This window comes from Dipodomys merriami, unplaced genomic scaffold, assembly GCF_024711535.1.
Source record: "Dipodomys merriami isolate MVZ:Mamm:240054 unplaced genomic scaffold, mDipMer1.0.p SCAF_1, whole genome shotgun sequence".
Taxonomy (NCBI): domain Eukaryota; kingdom Metazoa; phylum Chordata; class Mammalia; order Rodentia; family Heteromyidae; genus Dipodomys; species Dipodomys merriami.
In genome coordinates this window covers 90,788,655-90,812,481 of record NW_027202270.1, presented here as the reverse complement: position 1 = coordinate 90,812,481, position 23,827 = coordinate 90,788,655, and the positions used below count along the sequence as shown (strand labels likewise).

General features: G+C 45.4%; 1 protein-coding gene across 15 annotated transcripts in view; it reads left to right on the top strand.

Annotated features, from left to right (window-relative positions):
- Window positions 1-23,827, top strand: part of Slc7a7 (solute carrier family 7 member 7) — a 60,427-nt gene that overhangs the window by 8,981 nt on the left and 27,619 nt on the right. Inside the window, exons 2-6 of one of the 15 annotated variants that reach the window (XM_070024896.1) lie at window positions 2,472-2,562; window positions 4,001-4,104; window positions 4,464-4,570; window positions 5,995-6,059; window positions 11,081-11,621. In XM_070024896.1, the coding sequence (XP_069880997.1) occupies window positions 11,123-11,621 (499 nt within the window). In that variant the 5' untranslated portion in view covers window positions 2,472-2,562; window positions 4,001-4,104; window positions 4,464-4,570; window positions 5,995-6,059; window positions 11,081-11,122. Of the gene's footprint in view, window positions 1-1,198; window positions 1,310-1,630; window positions 1,714-2,471; window positions 2,563-3,577; window positions 3,668-3,852; window positions 4,105-4,349; window positions 4,571-5,994; window positions 6,060-8,320; window positions 9,833-9,858; window positions 10,084-10,105; window positions 10,673-11,080; window positions 11,622-23,827 lie in introns of those variants that run through there. The other 14 variants (XM_070024940.1, XM_070024918.1, XM_070024915.1 and 11 more) reach the window with 14 other exon arrangements.

Sequence of the window (23,827 nt, the reverse complement as noted above, 5' to 3'; positions counted from 1 at the left end):
ATGAAGAGCAGAGACCCTGAGTTCAAGCTCTGTACTACACACACACACACACACACACACGTACAGAAGCCAAAGGTAGATTTGCAGAAATGATATTTACAAGCCACATTTTGGCTGTCACTTTAAGTACACTCCACCACATGTGGGGATGGAACATCAGGTCTTTACGCACACTAAATGCTTGCTTACTGAGCTACATTCCCCACCCTTCAACCCCCCCCCCCTTTTCTTTTTGGTAGTCCTTGAACTCAGGGCTTGGCTGCTGTCCTAGTCCTTGAACTCAGGGCCTGGCTGCTGTCCCTGAACTTCTTGCTTAAGGCTAGTGCTCTACCACTTGAGCCACAGTTCTACTTTCTCTGTCTCTCCTTCTCTTTCTCTGTTTCTCATTCTCTCATTTCCCCACCCCCTTCCCTCCTTTTTTTTTTTTTTTTTTTTTTTGCAGGATTGAGGTTTGAACTTAAGGCCTCTCCAGTTGATTAGGTTGGTACTGTACCATCAGAGTCATGCTTCCAGCTCTGCTTTTTTATTCTGATTTTGGAGATAGAATCTAGCAAATTTTTCTGCCAGACCCGGCTTGGAACCTGATCGTTTGTATCTCGACCTCCTGAGTACCTAGGATGACAGGTGTGAGCCACCAGCGCCCTGTGTGTGTGTGTGTGTGTGTGTGTGTGTGTGTGTGTGTGTGTGTGTGTGTGTGTGTGTGTGTGTGTGTGTGTGTGTGTGTGGTGGCAGTACTACTCGGCTACAGAGTTAGATGCCTAGCCCCAGATCCCTTTTTCAAGAGCTAGCCCAGCCACTCCCTTTCTTACCCTCTAGGTCCATGCTATTAAAGCTCTTCAAATGAAGCGGCATCCTGTGGGAGGGAGACTTGAGACTGAGCAGGGACTGAGGAACTCCAGCCTCCCGGTCACACCGGCACAGAATTTTTTGGTTGAGTGCTGCCTCCTGGCGGCGGTGTGCTGCCGGTACCTTGCCCTCGCGTCGGAGACCACTGCTGTATTTGGGAATCTCAAAGCTGATGCAACAGCTCCCCCGAGGGGGCGGGGAGCTGAGAACGGGGATGGCAGGGCCCGCTTTCCCGGAGACCCCTCCCCCGGCGCCGGGCAGGCGCCGCCCCCTCTCCCCACCGCCCCTGGGGGCATTCCGAGTCCCCGGTCCCTTCAGCATTCCAGCCGTGCGTCCCCGGGCTGGAGGCGGGGGCCGCAAGGGTTTGGGGCTTTGGCCCGGACCCCGTAGCCTCAGCTCTAGCTGGATTGGGAGGGAGGGAAGAGGACGCGAGCGCTCCGGGGCGGAGGACGCGTCTCTAAGGGTATCGGGCGCTGTCGCTGTGCCGGGAAGAGCCCAGGGCTGGGGGCCTCGGTGCTCAGACCCCTGCTCCCGTCGTCTATATGCATCTTGAGTCCCTCTTCTAGCGTTTCCTAGAGCCGAGGAAGGGCAAGAGCTGACGGCCAGGTGTAGGGGACGGCAAGGACCTCCGATGGGCCGGCTCCTGGTCCTCCAGGAAAGAGACCGAATCGGCGCCCCCAAACGAGGGGCGCTGAGGGCCAGGGTGGCTGGGTCGGGTCTGCAGAGGGAGAGATCGTAGGGCTGTAGACACAGAACTGGGGTGGGTAGGGAGCGTGAGAGAACGGGAACTGAATGAAGGGAGACTGCAGGGGCCCCAGAAAATGAGGGTGGCTGGGCAGCGCGCTTGGGAGAGAGAAAGGGGCAAAGGTGAGCGCTGCTGGCTGCGGGGGATGGGAAGGGGCGAGGGTCGCCTGTGGCCAGTTCTGAATTCTGCCTGCGGGAGCGGGTCGCGTGGGAGGTCCTGGAAGAATTTCTGCTCGGGGGGGGTCACAAGTTTTGCTGTTCTAGTACTCAGTCAGGTTTGGGGACCACAGAAGGTTCGGTCCCCTTGTCTTCTCTCTGCCCTTTCACCTTGTTGTGGCAACTGGCTTTGCCACCTCCATGCCCACGCACACGTAGACTGGCACCTGAGCCTGAGTGTGTGAGCTAGAGCAGATAAAAACTTCCTGGATTTGAGGAAAAAAACTAGATGAAGGCCTCTTTGTTTTCTTTTCACTAGTGAAACAAAAGTTGATTTCAAGCCATTTTGGGTCTCCCACTGTAAACTCATGACAGTATTATTAAAATAAGTACTTGGAAATTCTCCTTGCTCAGAGAAGTCAGAGGAGTAGTCACACCAGGTGGCAAATTCAAGGACTCATTCAGGAGCACAACCAGCTGGGAAATCAATTGTTAAGGAGGAAGACATGGTTCATACATTCATTCACTCATCTGTACATCCAGGAAACTTTTCTTTTGGTGGTAGTGAGGAATTGAACTCAGAACCTTGCACATGTTTGCAACTCCACCCTACAGCTATATCCACAGCCCTCTTATTCATTTATAGACATTTGTTGACAGTTTATATGAGCCCCATACTGGAGGAAACACTGGTGACCAAAGCTCTTGTGATGCTTGTTTTCTAGAGGGCAGGTGACTGCGGACAAATAACACCAGGAATGAAAAATGTCAGAGGGAAGAATGTTCCAGGCGGCAGCAGGGAGAAAAGGCAAACAGGTACTGGAAAAGCTCTGACATGGGACTTTGCAGAAAGGCCAGTGTGACCAGAATGCAGCTAGGGAAAACAGTACTGTGTTCCTCGTAGGACTTTACTTACAACTTGGACTCAGAGTTAGATTAAGGGATGGGACTGCTGGGAAAATCTAAAAGAGCACCAGATTATCCTTGGAATAATTTATATATTGGTGACAGTAAGCTCTGATAGGTGTTTGTCTCTTAGTGAAGTGTAACTTGGCTTCTGTGCACTGCCACAGAATCCTTAACTACTCCTTATCAGTACCACCTGCCTTTGGAGTGATTTGCTCCCAGGGACAAGTGCAGAGTGTAGCTTGAAGACTATCAAGTGGACAATCCCCTAAAGGATGGAGTTCTGAAAATCTAAGCAAGGACTAGATGCCTGATATTATCTACATTTTCTGTGGCTTAGTATGACTACTCAGGAGCCAGGTGCCTGTGGCTCATGCCTAAGGAGACTTAAGAGCCGAGGATAGAGGTTTGAAGCCAACCAGAGTAGGAAAGCCCGGGAGGCTATTATCTCCAATTAACCAGAAATAAAGCTGTGGCTTAAGTGATAAGAGTACTAGCCTTAAGGAAAAAAGTAAGGTACAGTGCCCAGGACCTGAGTTAAGCCCCAGACAAAAGCAATCCAAACCAAAAATATGCCTCAGACAATTGCGTGTGATATATTTATGTAACAATCAGTTGTTTAATTCTGAGTACTAAAAAAGGTCTACACAGTTTTATTCCAAGAAGATTGGTATTTCCCCACCTCTGCTAAGTAAATATAAAGATATTTAAAAGAACAGTGGTTTGAAGGGGTGCCAACTCATGAATCTGCCCAGGATGCCAAGGGCCTAGTTGGTTCTTTCCTGGCAACTTAGACTCACGTGTTCACATTGCCCTAAACCAATTGGAGCTCTGAGATGTGTGTGGGCATGCTTGATGTCTGGGCACAGGATGGCTGTGCTTTCTTTCCTTGTATGTAGTATCTTCCTTGGCTTGCTTTAGGGGCTGAAATGACAAGGAAAGTTGAGATGGGGCTGAAGTGTTTCAAAGCCAACTAACCACGGGAGCATGCGATAAGATACTGGATTAAGCATAAGTATGTTGGAGGTGAGGTGATGTAGTAAAGGGAAGTGGGAAGGCAGAGAGTTGCAGGAGAGCTCAGTAAGGCATTGTAAATTGCAGGCAAAGCTTAAGGGCTTCGTTAACTCAGAGCAATAATAAAGATCAGGGACTGATAGGGGGAGGAACCTGAGACTTAGGAGTCCAGAAGATGCCTGCAGGCTAGAGATGGTCAGGTCTTCTGGGTCTGACCGGGCAGTCTTAGCCCAAGCCCGTCCCCGTGGCCCCTCCCCGCTGCCGGCCAGACTCACACATGTGTTTTCCTGTTTTCCACTTCGTCCCGGCACCCTCTGCCTTTTCTGCTCCTCAGTCAACAGCTGCTGCAGCCTGAGCCTTATACTCCAGTTCCCCTAAGTAGCTGCTCCCAGCGTGTGCACAGCTTTCTCCCTGCACTTGCCCCAAGTCTCAGGACAGGTAAGAGGTGGGAGAAGAGGGACAATGGGTGAGAGGGAAAGCCTAGGAGGAAGATGGAATGAGTCCCCAAAAATCAATTGGCTGAAAGAGGGACTCAAGAGCCTTATTTCCTGGTCCCAGCCCTCCTTAGGCAGAACCTTCTGTCTAGAAACTTTGGCCCCTTATTAATGGGAGCCCTGTCTATAAAAGTGAACAGTTCTCTTTTTATTTCACTTTCTTTTTTTAAAGGGGATGGTGTTAACCAAAGAGGAACATAGAAAAACAAAAGGAGAACTGGAGGGAGAGGTTGAGCGGCTGAGCTTGGAGTGATGGGGAAGCCTGCCATTACCCGCGTGTGTCTGTTTTGTTTCTGTTGTTAGGGGAGGCTGCCCAGATCAGTTGGAGCAAGGAAGGCAAAGCCATGGGGTCTTGAAGGAAAGGAGAAAGTGTGTTCTCACCGTACAGCTCACTGTGAAGACCCAGATCTGTGAGCTGGTTCCAGAGGACTTGTAGTTTGGTGTTGTCATTGGAGGGTGGAGTCAGGGCATGAGGGCTTCCACTGGCTGCTCTGCCAGGCACATTATATTTCTTGCTTCCCTGAGTCTCCCAATCTGAACCTTCTTCTACAGGGTATTAGATGAGTGTTGGTCTGGAATCTCTTATATTCATGGGAAGATGATGGCACATGGGAAGATTCTGGGAGGTCTGTGGAGGTCCCCATGAGACCTCTGTAAAACCTTGGTTGGTCAAACCTTCAGGAGGGCCTGGTGGGAATGGAATGTTGCTTGTTTGTGGGGGTGGGGGGGAGAGGGGAAGCGAGGGGGGAGGGCGGGGGGGGGGCGCTGAATGGCTGCTCCAGAGTCTCAGGGAGGAATGTAAGCTCCCAAAGTTGGTTCCTTCTTGCCCATAGTGCTAGGCAGTGGTTGAGAAAAGAGGGGTGGGGGATTTTCTATGACCTACTGGTCTCCCAGGATTTCCTGGGCAGGCCACTAGGGCATGCTGTTTGCCTGACTTGTCTCAGGATTCTTTGAGAGATTTTTATTTTCCCTCAAGTGGTCTACCACTTGAGCCATAGCTCCACTTCTGGCTTTTTGCTGGGTAATTGGAGATGAGTCTCTCAGACTTTCCTGCATAGGCTGATATTGAACCTTGATCCTCATATCTCAGCCTCTTGAGTAGTTAGGATTATAAGGCAGGCACTGGTGTCTGGCAACAGAGGTCTTTTTTCTTTTCTTTTAAACACCAAGTCAGGTGTTTGGCCTTGCAGACTTCTTTCCTAGACTCCCTCACCATTTCTATTCCTTTGTCTTTTGTTCCTTTTCTTCCCCTTTCTCTTTTCTCTCCCTCCCTCCCCTCCCTCCCTCCCTCCCTCCCTCCCTCCCTCCCCCCTCCTTCCTTTCTTCCTTCCTTCCTTCCTTCCTTCCTTCCTTCCTTCCTTCCTTCCTTTTTTCCTTCCTTTTTTCCTTCCTTTTTGGTGTTGGTACAGGAGCTTGAACTCTGAGGCAGAGCATACTCCCTTAGCTTTTTTCATTCTAGGCTGGCTCTCTACCACTGGACTTTTCTTCCTGGGGCTGGCTTTTAACTGCAATTTCCAGATCTCACCCTCCTGAGTGACTAGAATTACACATATGAGTACTGGTGCCTTTCATGTACACATTTGTGTTACATTTAGATACAAATCCTCAGTGTCAATTAATTTGGTCTTAGAAGGGCAGGTGTGATAGTGTGTTTGGGCTATTGTTTGCTTTCTAAGTGGGCTCACTAGCAATCACAGCCTGCTAAGCAGACTTGGAATCACTTCTCTTGCTGGCCCAGGAAGAGGAAGGGAAGAGCAACCAGGAAGGCAAAGAACAAACTTTTAACAGAAGGATTGCAGGGCATTCTTTTTAATCTAATCATGTCCTCCCTCAGGTAACTCATTAGGGACCCCTGAGAAGAGCTTTGCTTTCCTATCTAAGGACTGGAGACTAGACCTGGTAAGGGGGTGGGGAGATAGAGAGATAACTTAGTTGTGTGAGCTTTGGGTCTTAGCTGTGGGATCTCTCCCTCTAGTTTAATGCACCTTGCACATGGTTAGTTTCTGCCTCCTGGACTGGCTTGCTGGGAGGGTTCAATGAAATAATATGCTTAAATGCTTTGCATTTGTCTGGTATGGGCCATTGTTGCACACATGCTATTACTGTTACTCCTGTAACAGTAACATTTTTTTTTTTTTTTTGCAGTCCTGGGGCTTGAACTCAGGGCTTGGGCACTGTCCCTGAGCTTCTTTTTCGCAAGGCTAGCATTCTACCATTTGAGCCACAGCACCACTTCTGGCTTTTTTTGCTTATGTGGTACTGAGGAATTGAACCTAGGGCATCATGCATGCTAGGCAAACACTCTATCACTAAGCCACATTCCCAGCCCTGTGGGGGTACGTCTGTATGGATATGAAATGTTTATGTGGCTGTCTTGGGAGAAGCATAGTTACTGGTAAGGCTAACTCCAGGTTAGGGTCTCTTTCTGTTTTATTTTTCCTTTTCCCCTTCCCCTTCCCTTGTTTTCACTACCTAATTTAAATACATTTAAGAAATGGCTTGGGATGTGACTTAGTGGTAGAGTGCTTGCCTAGCATGTATAAAGCCCTGGGTTCAATTCCTCAGTACCATATACACAGAAAAAGCCAGAAGTGGTGCTATGGCAGTGCTAGCCTGGAGCAAAAGAAGCTCAAGGACAAGTCGGGCACTGGTCTGGCAAAAAATAAAAAAATAAAAAATTAAGAATTGCGGGGGTGGGAGAAGGGATTGGTGGGGGGAGGGATAGTGGGAGAAAAGAAATGAAGGAGTGGGTAACAGTGTTCGACAAGAAATGTACTCATGAGCTGGGAAGGTGGCTCAGTGGTAGAGTGCTTGCCTTGCATGCATGAGGCCTTGGTTTCCATTCCTCAGCACCACATAAGCAGAAAAAGCTGGAAGTGGTGCTGTAGCTGAAGTGGTAGAGCTGAAGAGCTCTGGGACAGCGCCCAGGCCCAGAGTTCAGGCCCCACGACCAACCAAAAAAAAAAAAAAAAGAAAAGAGAAATGTACTCATTACCTTACTTATGTAACTGTAACCCCTCTGTACAGCATCTTTACAACAAAATAAAATTCACTAAAAAAAAATTTAAAAAAATTACAGTGATGGAATGACGAGAATCATCTTCCCTAAGGAATTTAGATCTCTATTCTCTTGTAGAATGATTAGTGAGGGTTAGGAGGAGATCTAAGAAAGACAGACAGGATTTCAGATGGAGACAGTGTTTTCTGTTGGAAAAAAAATAAAACTACAAAACAACCAAACAGATTTAAAGTAAACTAAAAAGACAGAGTAAGGTTCAATTTCCAAAGAGTGGTCAATTCCTTCTGTTATTCTGAGCCTGTCTAGGCTAGCTGAGTGAAATGTTATTGCCATGTTAAAAAAAATTCCAGGGCTGGGAAGGTGGCTCAGTGGTAGAGTGCTTGCCTTGTATGCATGAGGCCCTGGGTTTGATTCTTCAGCACCACATAAGCAAAAAGAAAAAAGCCAGAAGTGGTGCTGTGGCTCAAGTGGTAGAGCGCTTGCCTTGAGCTGAAGAGCTGAGAGACATCGCCCAGGCCCAGAGTTCAGGTCCCACGACCGGACCAAAAAAAAAAAAAAAAAAAAATCCAGGGCTGGGAATGTGACTTAGTGATAGAGTGCTTGCCTAGAATGCATGAAGCCCTGGGTTTGAATCCTCAGTACCACATACAAACAGAAAAAGCCAGAAGTGGTGCTGTGTAAATTAAAAAAAAAAAAAAAAAGAAGTGGTGCTGTGGCTCAAGTAGTAGAGTGTTAGCCTTGAGGGGGGGGCGGGGGAAGCTCAGGGACAGTGCCCAGACCCTGAGTTCAAGCCCCAGGACTGGGGGCTCACGCCTGTAATACTAGCTAACTCAGTAGGCTGAGATCTGAAAATCATGGTTCAAAACCTGCCAAGGCAGGAAAATCTGTGACTCTTATCTCCAATAAACCACCAGAAAACTGGAAGTGGCACTGTGGCTCAAGTGGTAGAGCACTAGCCTTGAGCTGGAGAGCTCAGGGACAGTGCCCAGGCCCAGAGTTCAAGCCCCACAACTGACCCCCCCCAAAAAAAATTCCAGGCAAGCACTCTACTAATAAGCCTCATCCCTGGCTGTTTCTTTCTATATCCATTCTCTATATCCTTTCTATATTTTATCCTTCTCTATATCTTCTCTCTGTATATTTTATTTTGTCAGTTATGGGGCTTGAACTCATTCAGCCTGGGTGCTATATCTGAGCCTTTTTGCTCAAAGCCAACACCCTACTACTTTGAGGCACAGCTCCACTTCCCAGATATGTGTATTTATATATACATGTGTATGTGTGTGTGTGCACGTATGCACAAGTGCCAGTCCTAGGGCTTGAACTCAAGGCTCTGTCCCTGAGCTTTTTTGCTCAAAGCTAGTGCTCTACCACTTAAGCCACAGCTCTACTTCTGGCTTTTCTGCTGATTAATTGGAGATAAGAGTCTCATATTTTTCTGCCTGGGTTGGCTTTGAACTGGGATCCTCATATCTTAGCCTCCTGACTAGCTAGGATTATAGGTGTGAGCCACTAATGACTAGCTGTCTTCATTTCCTAATCTTGTTTTTTTTTGGAGTAGCTTGAGGCTTAGAATTTGGGGTGACAGGGCTGGGAAGGTTATGTAGTGGGAGAGTGCTTGCCTAGCATGCATGAAGCCCTGAGTTCAATTCCTCATTACTACATACACAGAAAAAGTCAGAAGTGGCACTGTGGCTCAAGTAGTAGAGTGCTAGCCTTGAGCAAAAGAAGCTCAGGGACAGCACTCAGGCCCTAGGACTTGCAAAAAAATAAAGAATTTAGGGTGACAGGTCTGGGAAGGTAGCTTAGTGGTAGAGTGCGTGCATGCATGAAGCCCTGGGTTCAAGTCCTCAGTACCACATAAACAGAAAAAAAGTCAGAAGTGGTGCTGTGGCTCAAGTGGTAAAGCAATAGCCTTGAGCTAAAGAAGCTCAGGAACAGTCCTAGGCCCTGAGTTCAGGCCCCAGGACTGGCAAAAAAAAAAAAAAAAAAGAAAAAAGAAAAAAAAGAATTTGGGGTGACAGCACGTTTACCAGCAGCCACCCATCTCTCTGCATAAGGAAGTGTACCCAGTTCTTGTTTCAGAACACCCAACCATGTGGTATAAGAACTGCAGTTACACTTCCTCTAATCTCAGCATGTGAACAATCCTTTGGGTCACATTCTGCAATCTTCCTGCCTTTCTTAATTGTTTAGATTGTGAGAGTCAAGTCTCGGGGTTGGTGCCACCACCTTGTCCTTAGCTAACTTACGTGGGCACAACTCCCCCAAGGGCTGCAGAGATGGCCACCCAGCTCCTGGCTTTGTTGCTGGGCCCCAGGTCCAGGAGCAGAGCTGACAAAGGAGATTCCTAAGAGTGCCTTCTTATCACATAAAGTGCTGAGCCAAGTTCTCCCCCCTTGGCTGATGCAAAGAACCATGAACTTTGGACCCAGACGGTTACTTAACCTTCCTCTCCCTTTCCCTCACTCCTTCCTTTGTCCACTTTAGCTCTCCACCCTTCTTAACTTAAATCTGTAGGCCCTTGTCTGGCCTTCCCTTTTACTGCCAGCTGAAAGGAGGAACAGTCTGACCACTGTTCTGGGAAGCCTCATCTGACTGCTGTTGACAACTGCAGTAGAAACCTGCTCAGATCCAGGGCCAGGGAGTGAGTGTGTGTCCCACCGTCTCCTTGTCCTATGTTCCTTGTTAACCTCCCTCTGCTGTCCTGCAGTGTTTGCAGTGCTGTTATGCAGTGTCCACAGCACCTCTGCTGTTCTTGCTCTGGAATCTCTCCATTTGCCTGACTTGCATTTCTCAGCTCTCTGCTGCTCAGCCTGGCTTTCAGCTATTTCCTTTCCTTGGTTTTGGGTGATCTCTCTTCAGCATCATCTGGGATGGAAAGGCATCATCAGCTGCCTCTAGGCATGTCTGGGTTCCACTGCTTATTTAAGTTATCTTTCTCTTACTCACCCTTTTCTGGGGGAATTGTGCTGGTGTGAAGTCTGCAATCCTAGATACTAGGATGGGTATCTAGGGAAAGAAAAAAAAAAAAAGAAAAAGAAAAGAGCCTGTGTCTTCCAGGATGGGATGGGGCTACTTGGGTTTTGCCAGGGTTGAAGATGCCAGCTGCTGTTAATGGATTTTCTGAGTAGGGAGATGGCTGTGATTCTAGCAGGAACTTTCTGAAAGCCTTTAGGTTTTTCAAAGCTTAAGCCATTAGGGAGATAAAAAAAGACAGCACTGGGAAGGGATTTCACAAATTAGCTGCTTGCAAATTGGGTCTTCATATTACATCTCAGCACAAGTGAAATTTGAGACTTAAAAATTTGAGACTTTTTCTTTTTGGTGGGGAGACAGGCTGAAAAATGGGGCTCAACCCCCTATAATGACACCTGGGAGCTGCCAAACTACCTCCCTGCCTGTCATGTAAAGCTAGGATTTAGCTGTCTGGTTGGTGAATCAGGTGGGATACATCAGCCTAAAGATGAGAGGTGGATACTGTCTCTGGAGAGTAAGTACCTTATCCTAAGATTCAGGTGTGGGTTTTTTTTTTTTTAATTTTGTGCTAGTATTACTGCTTGAACTCAGGACTTTGATGCTGTCCCTTAGCTTTTGTGCTCAGGGCTGGCCCCCTACCACTTTAGCCATACCTCTACTTCCAGCTTTTTGCTTTGTTCATTACTGGAATTTTCCTGCCCCAGCTGGGTTCAAACCTTAATCCTCCTGAGTTGCTAGGATTACGGGTATGAGCCATGGGTGCTCAAGTTAAATTGAGTCACTTGGAGAAGATGTTATTTGGAGGTAGAAAGAAGAGGTCTCTGAAGTGAAGGGTGGGCTGCCCATGCTGGCTCCTGTAGAGTGAAGGGGGAGCTGCTCTGTGATTACAAACTACCTAACATATCTCATCTTGCTTCCTTAGAGGGTGATGCCAGGAAGCTGGTGACGACTTTCCTTTTCTACCATGGTTGACAGCACCAAGTATGAAGTGGCCTCCCAGCATGAGGCCAGTGCCTCCCCTCTGGGTGATGAGGCCAAGCCAGAAGCTGAGCAGGTAAAGCTGAAGAAGGAGATCTCGCTGCTCAATGGCGTGTGCCTGATAGTGGGGAACATGATTGGGTCAGGCATCTTTGTCTCTCCCAAAGGGGTGCTTAGATACAGTGCCTCCTTTGGCCTCTCTCTGGTTGTGTGGGCTATCGGGGGCCTCTTTTCTGTCTTTGGGGCCCTCTGTTATGCGGAACTGGGCACTACCATTAAGAAATCGGGGGCCAGCTATGCCTACATCCTGGAAGCCTTCGGGGGATTTCTTGCCTTCATCCGCCTCTGGACCTCCCTGCTCATCATCGAACCCACCAGCCAGGCCATCATTGCCATCACCTTTGCCAACTACATGGTGCAGCCCATCTTCCCCAGCTGTGGTGCTCCCTATGCTGCTGGCCGCCTGCTGGCTGCTGCCTGCATTTGTAAGTAGGGCTGGGGCTGGAAAGGGGTTGGGGAGCAGGTGGATGGGGAATGAGATGGGGATGTGAGTTCAGTCAGGAAATAAGGATTGGGTAAAGAATGCTTTTGACAATGCCTCATTTTTTGTTGTTGTAGAATTAGTGTATGTTATCCTAATGCCATGTATCCCAGTGTTGAAATTAGAATCACAGTGTTAAAGAGAAGTAAAGCTGAGAGTGGTGGTGCATAACTGTAATCCCAGCTATTCTAAAAGTGGATATAGAATCCACTTTTTGTAAAAAATGAAATAACCGCAAAAGGTGTACTGGGAATGTGGCTTAGTGGTAGATGTTTGCCAAGCATGCATGAAGCCCTGGGTTCAATTCCTCAGTACCATATAAACAGAAAAAGCTGGGAGTGGTGCTGTGGCTCAAGTGGTGGAGTGCTAGCTTTGAGCAAAAGAAGCTCAGGGACAGTGCCCAGGCTCTGAGTTCAAGCCCCAGGACTGGCAAAAAAAAAAAAAAAAAAAAAGGCATGGCTTAAGTAGTAGAATGTCAAGCCTCATGCCTTGAATCTACAGGATTGAGGGGAGAGAGAAAAAGCAAAAAACTAAAATGGCTGAGGATAGGGTTAAGTAGTAGTGTGTTTGCATACACAAGACTATTGCATTCCATCCTCAGAATCAAAAAAGCAGAAAGAAGCAACTTACCTTCCTTCCAACTTCCCATACTATGTATCATGAACAGCTGGTATGTGCTTCCTTATTTTCTTCCATCAAGAGAACTTAATTTTGGGCTGGGAAGGTGGCTCAGTGGTAGAGTGCTTGCTTTGCATGCATGAGGCCCTGGGTTCGATTCCTTAGCACGACATAAGCAGAAGTCAGAAGTGGCATTGTGGCTCAAGTGGTCTTGAGCTAGTCTTGAGCTGAAGAGCTGAGGGATAGCACCCAGGCCCAGAATTCAGGCCCCATGACCGACCAAAAAAAAAAAAAAAAAAAAGAGAGAACTTAGTTTTGTTCTGTCTTTTCTAAAAATGAGATGATATAATTCTATCTACAATTCTTTCTCCTTTTCCTTTCTTTCTTCCTTCCTGCCTTCCTGCCTTCCTGCCTTCCTGTTTCTCTATTTAATCTTTAAGTAGTTAAACAGAGAAGTTTTGAGTCAATGTGTCAGTTTGAGTACAATGCATTTTAAAAATATTTATTTTTATTGAGTAATTATACAATATTATTTATTTCTTCTCTTACCTTAATTGCTGCATCTACAACTTCTAGTCCCATGTGGAATAAGAATAGTGAAAGAGGACATCTTTGTCTTGTTCTTAGAGAAAATATTTCAGCTGTCTCTCAGTCAGTATGTAGATAGGCCTGATTGTATTGAGGTAACTCATTCAGTACCTAATTTTTAGGTTTTTTTTCTTTTCTTTTATCTATCTATCTATCTATCTATCTATCTATCTATCTATCTATCTATCTATCTATCTATCTATCTATCTATCTTCATGGGAATTTGGGGCTTGAACTCAGGCCCTGGGCACTGTCTGAGCTGTTTTGCTCAAGTCTAGCACTTTTACTTAGGCCACAACTTCACTTCTGCCCCCCTTCCCCCCTCCCCCCCCCCAGTCCTGGGACTTAAGCTCTGGTCATTGTCCTTGAGCTTCTTTTTTTGGGGAGGTCTGGTCGTGGGGCCTGAACTCTGGGCCTGGGCGCTGTCCCTCAGCTCTTCAGCTCAAGGCTAGCACTCTACTACTTGAGCCACCGTGCCACTTCCGGCTTTTTTTTCTGCTTATGTGGTGCTGAGGAATCGAACCCAGGGCCTCATGCATGCAAGGCAAGTGCACTACCACTGAGCCACCTTCCCAGCTCTCCTTGAGCTTCTTTTGCTCAAGGCTAGCACTCTACCATTTGAGCCACAGTCCGACTTCTATCTTTTTCTGTGTATGTGGCATTGAGGAATTGATGTGTGGGAGGCAAGCACTCTACCACTAAGCCACATTCCCAGCCCCCTCCCCCTGATTCCCCCCTTTTTTGATCGTTAATTGGAGATAAGATTTTGATAGGGATTCCTGCCTAGGCTGGCTTTGAACTGAGATCCTTAGATCTCAGCCTCCCGAGTAGCTAGGATTACCGGTATAAGCCACTGGTGCCCAGCCAAGATTTTATTTAAAAAAATGTGTTACTTGTTTTATGGACTAGTAGATGGTTAGTCTTGGAGAATGTTCCATGCACTGGAGAATGTTCCATGTACTGAGAAGAATATTTCTCTAGTTGTTGGATGAAATGTTATTATGTGTTAGGTTCATTTGGTGTATAATATAGTTGAACTCTGATGGCTTTTGTTGTTTCATTGCTTTTTTTGTTTTGGTTTGGAAGATCAGTCCATTGGTGTTGAAGTTGGGATGTTGGAATCCTCAACTATTGTTATATTAATGTTTCTCCTTCATCCTCTTGTCAAATTGATTCCTTTATCTTTTTTTTTTTTTTTTTTTTGTCTGTCCTGGGGCTTGAACTCTGGGCCTGGGCGCTGTCCCTCAGCTCTTCATTCAGCTCAAGGCTAGCGCTCTATCACTTGAGCCAAAGCACCACTTCCAGCTTTTTCTGCTTATGTGGTGCTGAGGAATCAAACCCAGGGCCTCATGCATGCAAGGCAAGCACTCTACCACTGAGCCACCTTCCCAGCCCTGCCCCCCTCTTTTTATTTTGGTGCCAGTCCTAGGGTTTGAACCCAGGGCCTGGGCTCTTTTAGCTGTTTTTGCTCAAGGCTTGTTGTTTCTTGAGTCATAGCTCCATTTCCAGCTTTTTGGTGGTTAATTGGAGCAAAGAACCTCATGGCTTTTCCTAGCAGAGCTTGCTTTGAACACAGATTCTCAGATTTCAATCTCCTAAGTATTTGGGATTATAGATGTTAGCCACCAATGCCCTGCTTTTATTCAGTTTTCTATGTTGCCCAAGCTGGCATTTAATTCCTGAGCTCAAGCAATCTTTCTGCTTCAGCCTCTCAAGTAGTTGATACTATAAAGTGCCACTGTACCTGGCTTTTTAATTCTTTCCTGTCTTCTTTGGTCCTTTCCCCCTCCCCCCTCCCTTCCTCCCTTCCTCCCTTCCTCCCTTCCTCCCTCCCTACCTGCCTGCCTGCTTTCCTTCCTTCCTTCCTTCCTTCCCTCCCTCCCTCCCTCCCTCCCTGCCTCTCTCCCTCCCTCCTTCCTTCCTTCCTTCCTTTCTTTTTGTGTGTGCTAGTGTTGGTGCTTGAACTAAGGGCCTCTCGATTTTCCCTAGATTCTTTGCTCAAGGCTGGTGCTCTCCACTTCCACTTTCATGCCTCCACTTCCACTTCTGTCTTTTTGGTGGTTAATTGTAAAGTCTTTTGGATGTGTCTGTCTGATATGGCTTCAAACTTTTTTTTTTGTTGGTCATGGGGCTTGAACTCTGGGCCTGGGTGCTGTCCCTCAGCTCTTTAGCTCAAGGCTAGCGCTCTACTACTTGAGCCACAGCACCACTTCTGGTTTTCTGAGTGGTTTATTGGAGATAAGAGTCTCAGACTTTCCTGCCTGGGCTGGCTTTGAACTATGATCCTCAGATCTCAGCCTTCTGAGTAGCTAGGATGACAGGCATGAGCCACCAGTGCCCAATCAATAATTTTTAAAATTGGAATGTATTTTATCTAAATATAGCTTCTCCTGATCAATTTTGGTTTCCATTTGCATGATATATCTTTTTCCATCCTTCAACTTGCTGTTTATGAATATTTGCTGAAGTGAGTTTCTTGTAGGCAGTTTGCATGAAAATTTCTTTTTTTTATTTTGGGGTCCGGTCATGGGGACTGAACTCTGGGCCTGGGTGCTGTCTCTCAGCTCTTCAGCTCAAGGCTAGTGCTCTACCACTTGAGCCACAGTGCCACTTCTGGCTTTTTTCTTTTTGCTTATGTGGTGCTGAGGAATTGAACCCAGGGCATCAGGCATGCAAGCAAGGCAAGCACTCTACCACTGAACCACCTTCCCAGCCTCTCACTGGGAATTTCTATGGGCTAGGCTTTGAAAGCTACATCTTGACCTTTTCTCCATCTCATAAATAAAATCTATGTAAAGCCATAATGGAGGTGCTGAGAGGATTAGTCTTCATTTCTCAGTTGTCTCAGTTCTTGAAAAAAAAAATTGCCTTTATTTATCCTCCCCAGCCAAAGAGATTATAGGGCCTTAGAGATGCTTCTCATCCTCCAGCGGTGAAAAAGTACAGACTTTCTGCCAGTGTAAGGAGCAACAGCAGATGCAGTGGGGTGTACAGGAATTTTGCATCAGTTGCTCATTGGATTTACCCTTTTCAATCAACCTTGTGTCATTTTCTTTTTCAAGCCTCCATTGCTCCATGTACTCAACTTCTTCGGTGTGTATACTGTTATACAGAGAAATGGTTGTCTTCTGTGAGTGCTCCTGTGTTTTCTGTGTCCCTAGTATGGCTCAGACTAAATTCTTTTTCTTTGGTCATAGGGCTTGAACTCTTGTCAGTCATAGGGCTTGAACTCTGGGTCTGGGTGCTATCCCTCAGCTCTTCAGCTTAAGGCTAGAGCTCTACCACTTGAGCCACAGCACCACTTCTGGTTTTCTGAGTGGTTTATTGGAGATAAGAGTCTCAGACTTTCCTGACTGGGCTGGCTTTGAACTATGATCCTCGGATCTTAGCCTCCTGAGTAACTAGGATGACAGGCATGAGCCACCAGTGCCCAATCAGTAATTTTTAAAATTGAAATGTATTTTATCTAAATATAGCTTCTCCTGATCAATTTTGGTTTCCATTTGCATGATATATCTTTTTCCATCCTTCAACTTGCTGTTTATGAATATTTGCTGTGAAGCTTGAACTCTGGGCCTGAGTACTATCCCTGAGCTCTTCAGCTCAAGGCAAGTGTTCTACCAGTTGAGCCACAGAGCCACTTTCGGTTTATAGTGGTTTATTGGAGATGAGAGTCTTATGGACTTTCCTGGACTGTTTTGAACTATGATCCTCAGATATCAGCCTCCTGAGTAGCTAGGATTAGAAGTGTGAGCCACAGGTTCCCAGCTCAGACTAATTTCTGTGTGTGGGATGTTTGTCATGCATGGCAACAATAAGGGAAGGGTGGAAAGCACCAGCTTGTGATGAAACATGGGGGTTTTTCCCCACAGTCTTACATGTGACTTCTAATTTCTCTTGTATCACTTGTGGATGAATTGGTAGATGGCTCACTTTTGGAACTAGTTTTAGGATCTGTTAGTTTTGAGGCCCCTTCACCAGATACATATCTGGTGGAAAGAAGGATCATTCCATTTAATAGTTTTGACAATCATCATCATAAGTACCAGAATTCTGTTATTTTAACCATCTTGGCCTGACATCTCTTTGAGACCAACAGTATGTTTTCTTGCCTTGAAATCTGACATTTCTTTTAGTGACTCAGTGTTACCATGGTACATTTTAATTATTGTATGACTCTGAGGTCTTCTCAGGCCACTAAGGGAGTTTCTTGTAGGCATGAATATTTCCTTCCTCAGTCACCTCAGACTGCTGGCTTGACTTAGTTTCTTAGGTTTTCTTCTTTTCTGATTTCTATTTGTGTCATCTCTGACAGCTGTGTCTACCTCTACTAGTCACCCCTTTTAGTTTCCTGCTTCTAATTTTGGAAATGTACTCAAGCCCTTAAGTGCCAAGTATACATACACATACAATATAGACCCTTGCAAGAGCACAAGCAAAGCAGCCTAACTATGATTGGTATGAAGAGCTTCTCCAGGTTTAGCAGGTGGACTTAGGGTGTATATTTGAGATAACTTGCATACATTTTCAATAACTCTTAAAGAGTGAAAAGTCCACCAGACTCTGTCTAAGACTGACCCCAATAGCCGTGTAATTTTATGTGCATGATGCACTGACTTTTCCAAGATATTACTGTGAGAATTCAGTGAAGCCAAGTGCCATGATTTGTACCTATAGTTCCTGGTACTTTGGAGGTTAGGACAGAAGGATCTCTAGAGTCCATAAACTTGAGACCAGCCTGGTTAACAAAGGAAGACTTGATCTCAAAGATTCAGAAACCATAAATCTTCATCCAACTGTGTGGTATTTAATTATTATTATTATTTTGGTGCTAGTAATGGGGCTTGAACTCAGGGCTTTGCACTCTTGCTTGGCTTTTTTGTTCAACTCTGGCACTCTACCACTTGAGCCACAGCTCTGCTCTGGCTTTTTGCTGGTTAATTGGAGATAAGAGTATCATTTGCTGGACTTTTCTGCCTGGGCTGGCTTTAAATCGTGATCCTCAGATCTTGGTCTTCTGACCAAGATTGCCCAGCTTGGTATGGATAACTATGTGTTTAAAATTGCTCTCATTCACTGGCCACTGGTGGCTCTTGCCTGAAAGCCTAGCTACTCAGGAGGCTGAGATCTGAGTATCAGAGTATCTGAGTATCAAAGCCAGCCCAGGTAGGAAAGTCAAGGAGACTCTTTTTTTTTTTTTTTTTTTGTCGGTCGTGGGGCTTGAACTCTGGGCCTGGGCACTGTCCCTCAGCTCTTCAGCTCAAGGGGAGCACTCTACCACTTGAGCTATAGCGCCACTTCCGGTTTTCTGGTGGTTTATTGGAGATAGGAGTCTCACAGTCTTTCCTGCCCGGGCTGGCTTTGAACCGTGATCCTCAGATCTCAGCCTCCTGAGTAGCTAGGATTACAGGCATGAGCCACCAGCGCTCGGCTCAAGGAGACTCTTAACTCCAATTAACCACCAGAAAACCAAAGTAGAGCTGTGGTTCAAAGTGGTAGAGTGCTAGCTTTGAGGGAAGAAGGACAGGGACAGCACCCAGGCTCTGAGTTCCAGCTCTACGACTGACTCCCCCCCAATTTTTTTTCTCATTCTTCACTACTTGTAAGCCTTCTCATTTTCCTGTTGCTTAGCTTTCTCCTGAGTAGTCATGGTTAGATAAATGAGATACCAATGAATAGGTAATATTTGGACTTTGTTCTGTCTATAGTAATATCTGATGGATGTAGAGATCTAGAAGAAGGTTCAGAAGGGCAATTCAGATTGTGAAAATTTAGTGACATGATTCATGGCTTCAGTTGCTCTTTAACAAGCCCTAAGCAAAGTCAGGTACTGACCTATGAGGACTTTCTGCTTAGCCTAAGTGAGAGTGAAGACTTAGAATTAGCAGGAAATACTTACTTAGGACACAATACTTTTTTTTTTTGTCTGTCATGGGGCTTGAACTCTGGGCCTGGGTGCTGTCCTTCAGCTCTTCAGCTCAAGTGTAGCATTCTACCACTGGAGCCACAGCACAACTTCCGGTTTTCTGGTTGTTTATTGGAGATAAGAGTCTCACGGACTTTTCCTTCCAGGGCTGGCTTTGAACCATGATCCTCAGATCTCAGCTAGGATTACAGAGTAGTTAGGATTACAGGCATGAGCCACTGACACCTGGCCACAGTACATATTTTACTTTGTGCTGGCAAACAAAGAATAATGTGTGGTCTTTTCCATCCAAGGAACCATAGTCCAGGAGAGTGATGGATATGTTAACAATTATCACACAACATAGTAAGTATGGTGACAGAGGAATCAGGAGTGACTAGAGACCTTCCTTCCTTCCTTCCCTTCCTTCCCTCCCTCCCTTCCTTCCTCCTTCTCTTCTATCATGTGCCAGTACTAGGGCTTGAACTCTGGGTCTCAAGCTTTCACTTGGCATTTTTTTTCCTCTCAGTGGTGGGGCTCTACCACTTGAGCTATACCTACACTTCTGGATTTTATTTATTTATTTATTTATTACTTGTGGGGCCTGAACTCTGGGTCTGGGCGCTGTTCCTCAGCCCTTCAGTTTAAGGCTAGTGCTCTACCACTTGAGCCACATCACCACTTCTGGCTTTTTTTTTCCTGCTTATATGGTGCTGAGGAATTGAACCCAGGGCCTCATGCATGCGAGGCAAGCACTCTACCACTGAGCCACCTTCCCAGCCCAGCTGTCTACCGCTTGAGCCCTCCACTTCTGGATTTTTGGTGGTTAATTGGAGATAAAAGTAATGTGATTTGTCTACCTTGATCTTCAGATGTCAGCCTCTTGAGTAGCTAGAATTACAGATGTGAGCCACCCATGCTGAGTGATTATTTTTTTTGATTTTTGAGATAAAACATGTACTTGAGTCTGGCTTTAAGCTTATGATCCTCCTGCTTCAAGCCTCTACCATACCTGACACACTATTTTAGTGAGAAAGCTAGCTTAGGAAGACGGTACAGCGCTGGGAATGTGTCTTAGTAGTAGAGTGCTTGCCTAGCATGCATGAAGCCTTGGTTTTGATTCTTCAGTACCAAATAAATAGAAAAGGCTGGAAGTGGTGCTTTGGCTCAAGTGGTAGAGAAGATCTGTGGGGAGGCCTTAGGGACAGTGATGAGGATGGGTAATAGTTACAAAGTGGAATTTCTAGGAAATTCTCTATATGGAGGTATGGGAGTTCTCAGAGGTGAAACTAAGGCTCTAAACTTAGATAGCTGTGGAAGGGTGTGTGTGTGTATGAGACTACTATCCAAAATACCTCAAATAGGGTGTGTGGGCTGAATGAGAGGCAACATCTGGGCTTGTCCTACGCTGCTCATGTGACATTTCCATATACAGTACCTTCTTAGGTCATCATGACCTAGAGTTAGGTCATTTTCCTAGCAGTTGAGTCACACTTATAAAATTAGAAATTGAGAGGCTGGATGTTGTGACTTATAGCTACTCAGGAGCCTGAGATCCAAGGCTTGCAATTCAAAGCTAGTTTGGACAGGAAAATCTGTGAAACTCTTATCTCTAGTTAATAAGCAAAAAGTCAGAAGTAGAACTGTGGCTCAGGTGATAGAGGGTGAGTTAAGTTAAAAAAAAATGAAGGCCTAATACCTAGGCTCTGAGTTCAAGCCCCAGTTCTGGTACATACACACAAAGAAATTGATGTGTGAATGATAGTAACAGTTTAGTAGTGTATAACAGTAGGCATGTTCTTTTTTTTTCTGCAAGTACCAGGGCTTGAACTCAGAGCTTTTTACTCTCACTTGACTTGTATGCTCACAGCTGACATTTTGTCACTTGAGCCACTCTTCCAGTGCTGCGTCTTGTGGTTACTTTGGAGATGGAGTTCCAAAGACTTTTCTGGCTTTGAATTGTGTTCTCCAGGTCTCAGCCTCCTGAATAGCTAAGATTACAGGCAGGAGCCACTGGCACCTGGCTTACATTTGTAAATTTCTAATGACCAAAATATACTTGCTCACTATCAAAGCATATACTCTCTGATACCATAGCAACTGGGAAACTTAAGTCATTTGGACATGGAATCAGAGAAAAGGAGGACAGTTTGTATAGTCTGAGAAAAAATTTCACTGAATAAGGGTTCTATAAAACATAGCACTCAAGATTACTTGTACTGGGTGACAGTTTCTCATGACTATAATCCCACCTACTTCAGGAGGCTGAGATCTGAGACCAAGGTTCAAAGCCAGCTAGGGCAAGGAAGTCTGAGGCTCTTCAATTAACCACCAAAAAACCAGAAGTAGAGGTGTGATTCAAATGATAGAGCACCATCCTTGTATGGAAAAGTTAAGGGACAGCACCCAGTCCCTGAGTTCATGCTGGTGCAAAACAAGCAAAACAGGAGTCTCTTGAACTTCTTTTCTGCCTTGCCTGGCTTTGAACCTTGATCCTCAGATCATAGCCTCCCTGAATAGCTACAATTATAGACATGAGCTGCCAGTGCTTGGTCTCCTTAAGAATTTTAAGTCAGAAGAGAGATATTTGTGATTTAGAATTTAGAATTTGTAGCTGGGCGCTGGTGGCTTCTTCCTATAATCCTAGCTACTCAGGAGGCTGAGATCCTGAGGATCATGGTTCAAAGCTAGCCTGGGCAAGAAACTCCATGAGACCCTTACCTCCAATAAACAACTCAGAAAACTGGAAGTGGTGCTGTGGCTCAAGTGGTAGAGTTCTAGCCTTGAGCTGAAGAGCTGAAGGACAGCATCTAGGCCCAGAGTTCAAGCCCCATGACCAACAAAAACAAACAAATAAAAAAATAATTTGTGATATTTAGAGATGTGAATTAGAAAGATGGTGGTGGCTTGGAGTAGTCATGATTAGATATGGGCTAAGGCTGATGATGATAGATGCTTAGGTAAATAAGTTATTATGATGGTGACCTAGGGGAAAGCTGGAGGATCAGCATGGTTGAGAGAAATTGATGGGGTCAGCTTGGGATGTGTTGAGTTTGATATGCCTGGTGACATCCATGTGGAGTTTGTATATTCATATATTCTGGAATCATGATCATCAGTTGGTAATATAGTTTTGGGAATTATCAGTGGAAAAGTGACTTGAGAAAGAATGAACAGGGCTGGGAAGGTGGTTCAGTGGTGGAGCGCTTGCCTTGCATGCCAGAGGCCTTGAGTTCGATTCCTCAGCACCACATAAGCAAAAAGAAAAAAAAAAGCTGGAAGTGGCGCTGTGGCTCAAGTGGTAGAGCACTAGCCTTGAGCTGAAGAGCTGAGGGACAGTGCCCAGGCCCAGAGTGCAGGCCCCACGACCGGACCCAAAAAAAAAGAAAAAAAAAAGAAAAAATGAACAAGCAAGTGTTTAATCTGGTAAGAAGCCAAGCTATATGTGGACTGAATATAGTTTGTATAGTATTTCCCATTATCACCAGGGAGACATTAGGACTTTTTATGTGGACTTTCTTCTCAAACAATGAAATTTTAAGACAGTGAGGGTAGAATTAGATTTTATTTATTTACTTATTTTTGTGTGTTGGTACTGGGGCTTAAACTCAGGGTGAATAAGGCTGGTGCTTTACCACTTGAGCTATACCTCTCTACTTCTGGCTGGTTTATTTGAGATAAGAATCTCTGAGGTTTATTTGTCTGCCCATGCTGGCTTCAAACCTCAGGTCTCAGCCTCTTGAGTAGCTAGGATTACAGGCATGATCTACTGGTGCCCTTATCTCTGTTTAGAATTGAACTAGTTGGTATTGCTAACCTTGAAATCATTCAGAAGATTCTGCTTAGTTGAGATTTTTTTTTGTTTTTTTTGTATGAGTGGATGACTTCACTCACTGCTGATTTCACTATTAGGGTCATCACATGTTGCCTTCTCAGCTGGGAATTCTGCCTCTCCCCCCCCCCCCCCCCCACTCCACTCTAGCACTGGCCTCTATATAATCTAGGTTACAGTTGTTCTGCTGTTTACTTGAACCCTCTTTATTCCCCCAGACTGGATGAGTAGTTCTCACGTACTTTCATAATACCAGTTCTTTTGTGTGTGTGTGTGTGTGTGTGTGTGTGTGTGTGTGTGTGTGTGGTGTGTGTGAGTGTGTGTGTGTGTGTGTGTGTGTGTGTGTGTGTCAGTCGTGAGGCTTGAACTCTGGGCCTGGGCGCTGTCCCTCAGCTCTTCAGCTCAAGGCTAGCGCTCTACCACTTGAGCTATAGCACCATTTCTGGCTTTTTTTTGTTTATGTGGTGCTGAGGTATAGAACCCTCATGCATGCGAGGCAAGCACTCTACCACTCAACCACCTTCCCAGCTCAATACCAGTTCTTATAATGATTTATTTTTCTATGAATGTTGAGGTCTGAATCTTAATCTCAGATCTGAACAGGATCTGAAAACAATGAGTACTTGATACATGCTTGTTAAATAAATGGAAGAATTAATTCTGAGTTCTTAAGGAACCTTGCTGTTCTGTCCGAGTGCAGGGTGTTAGAAATGATTGCTCTTCTCCCAAAGACTTCTTAGAGCCTAGTGGGTTGCTCCAGGTCACTGCAGGTAGAATTGTTATTATGACTGAAAGGAGATAGATAATCACATTCTTTACAATTAGGTAGGTATGTGGTAAGTGGTATGGAAAAGTGGATGTAAGTTATGGAGTTGGCCCAGTGACTTCAGTTTTCTCAGTTGAAGGATCAAGATGATGAAGTCTACTCTGTCAGATTAAATTAGAAGATGCATATAAATATGTAAGTGTCCTGGCACATAACTGTCAGTCAAAAATGCTATCTACTAGTTGAAAAGGGGCTTTATTTGATGTAATCAATGTGTCAAATTTAAATATAGATATTTTTGGAAATTATTAAATATTGATAAACTTAAATATAAAGAAAAATTAAAAATGATATCTACTAATGCAAGTGATATTCACAGTCATATATATTTTATCACTTTCCTTGGCCAGGAACATTGGTTTATGTCTTTCATTCCAGCTG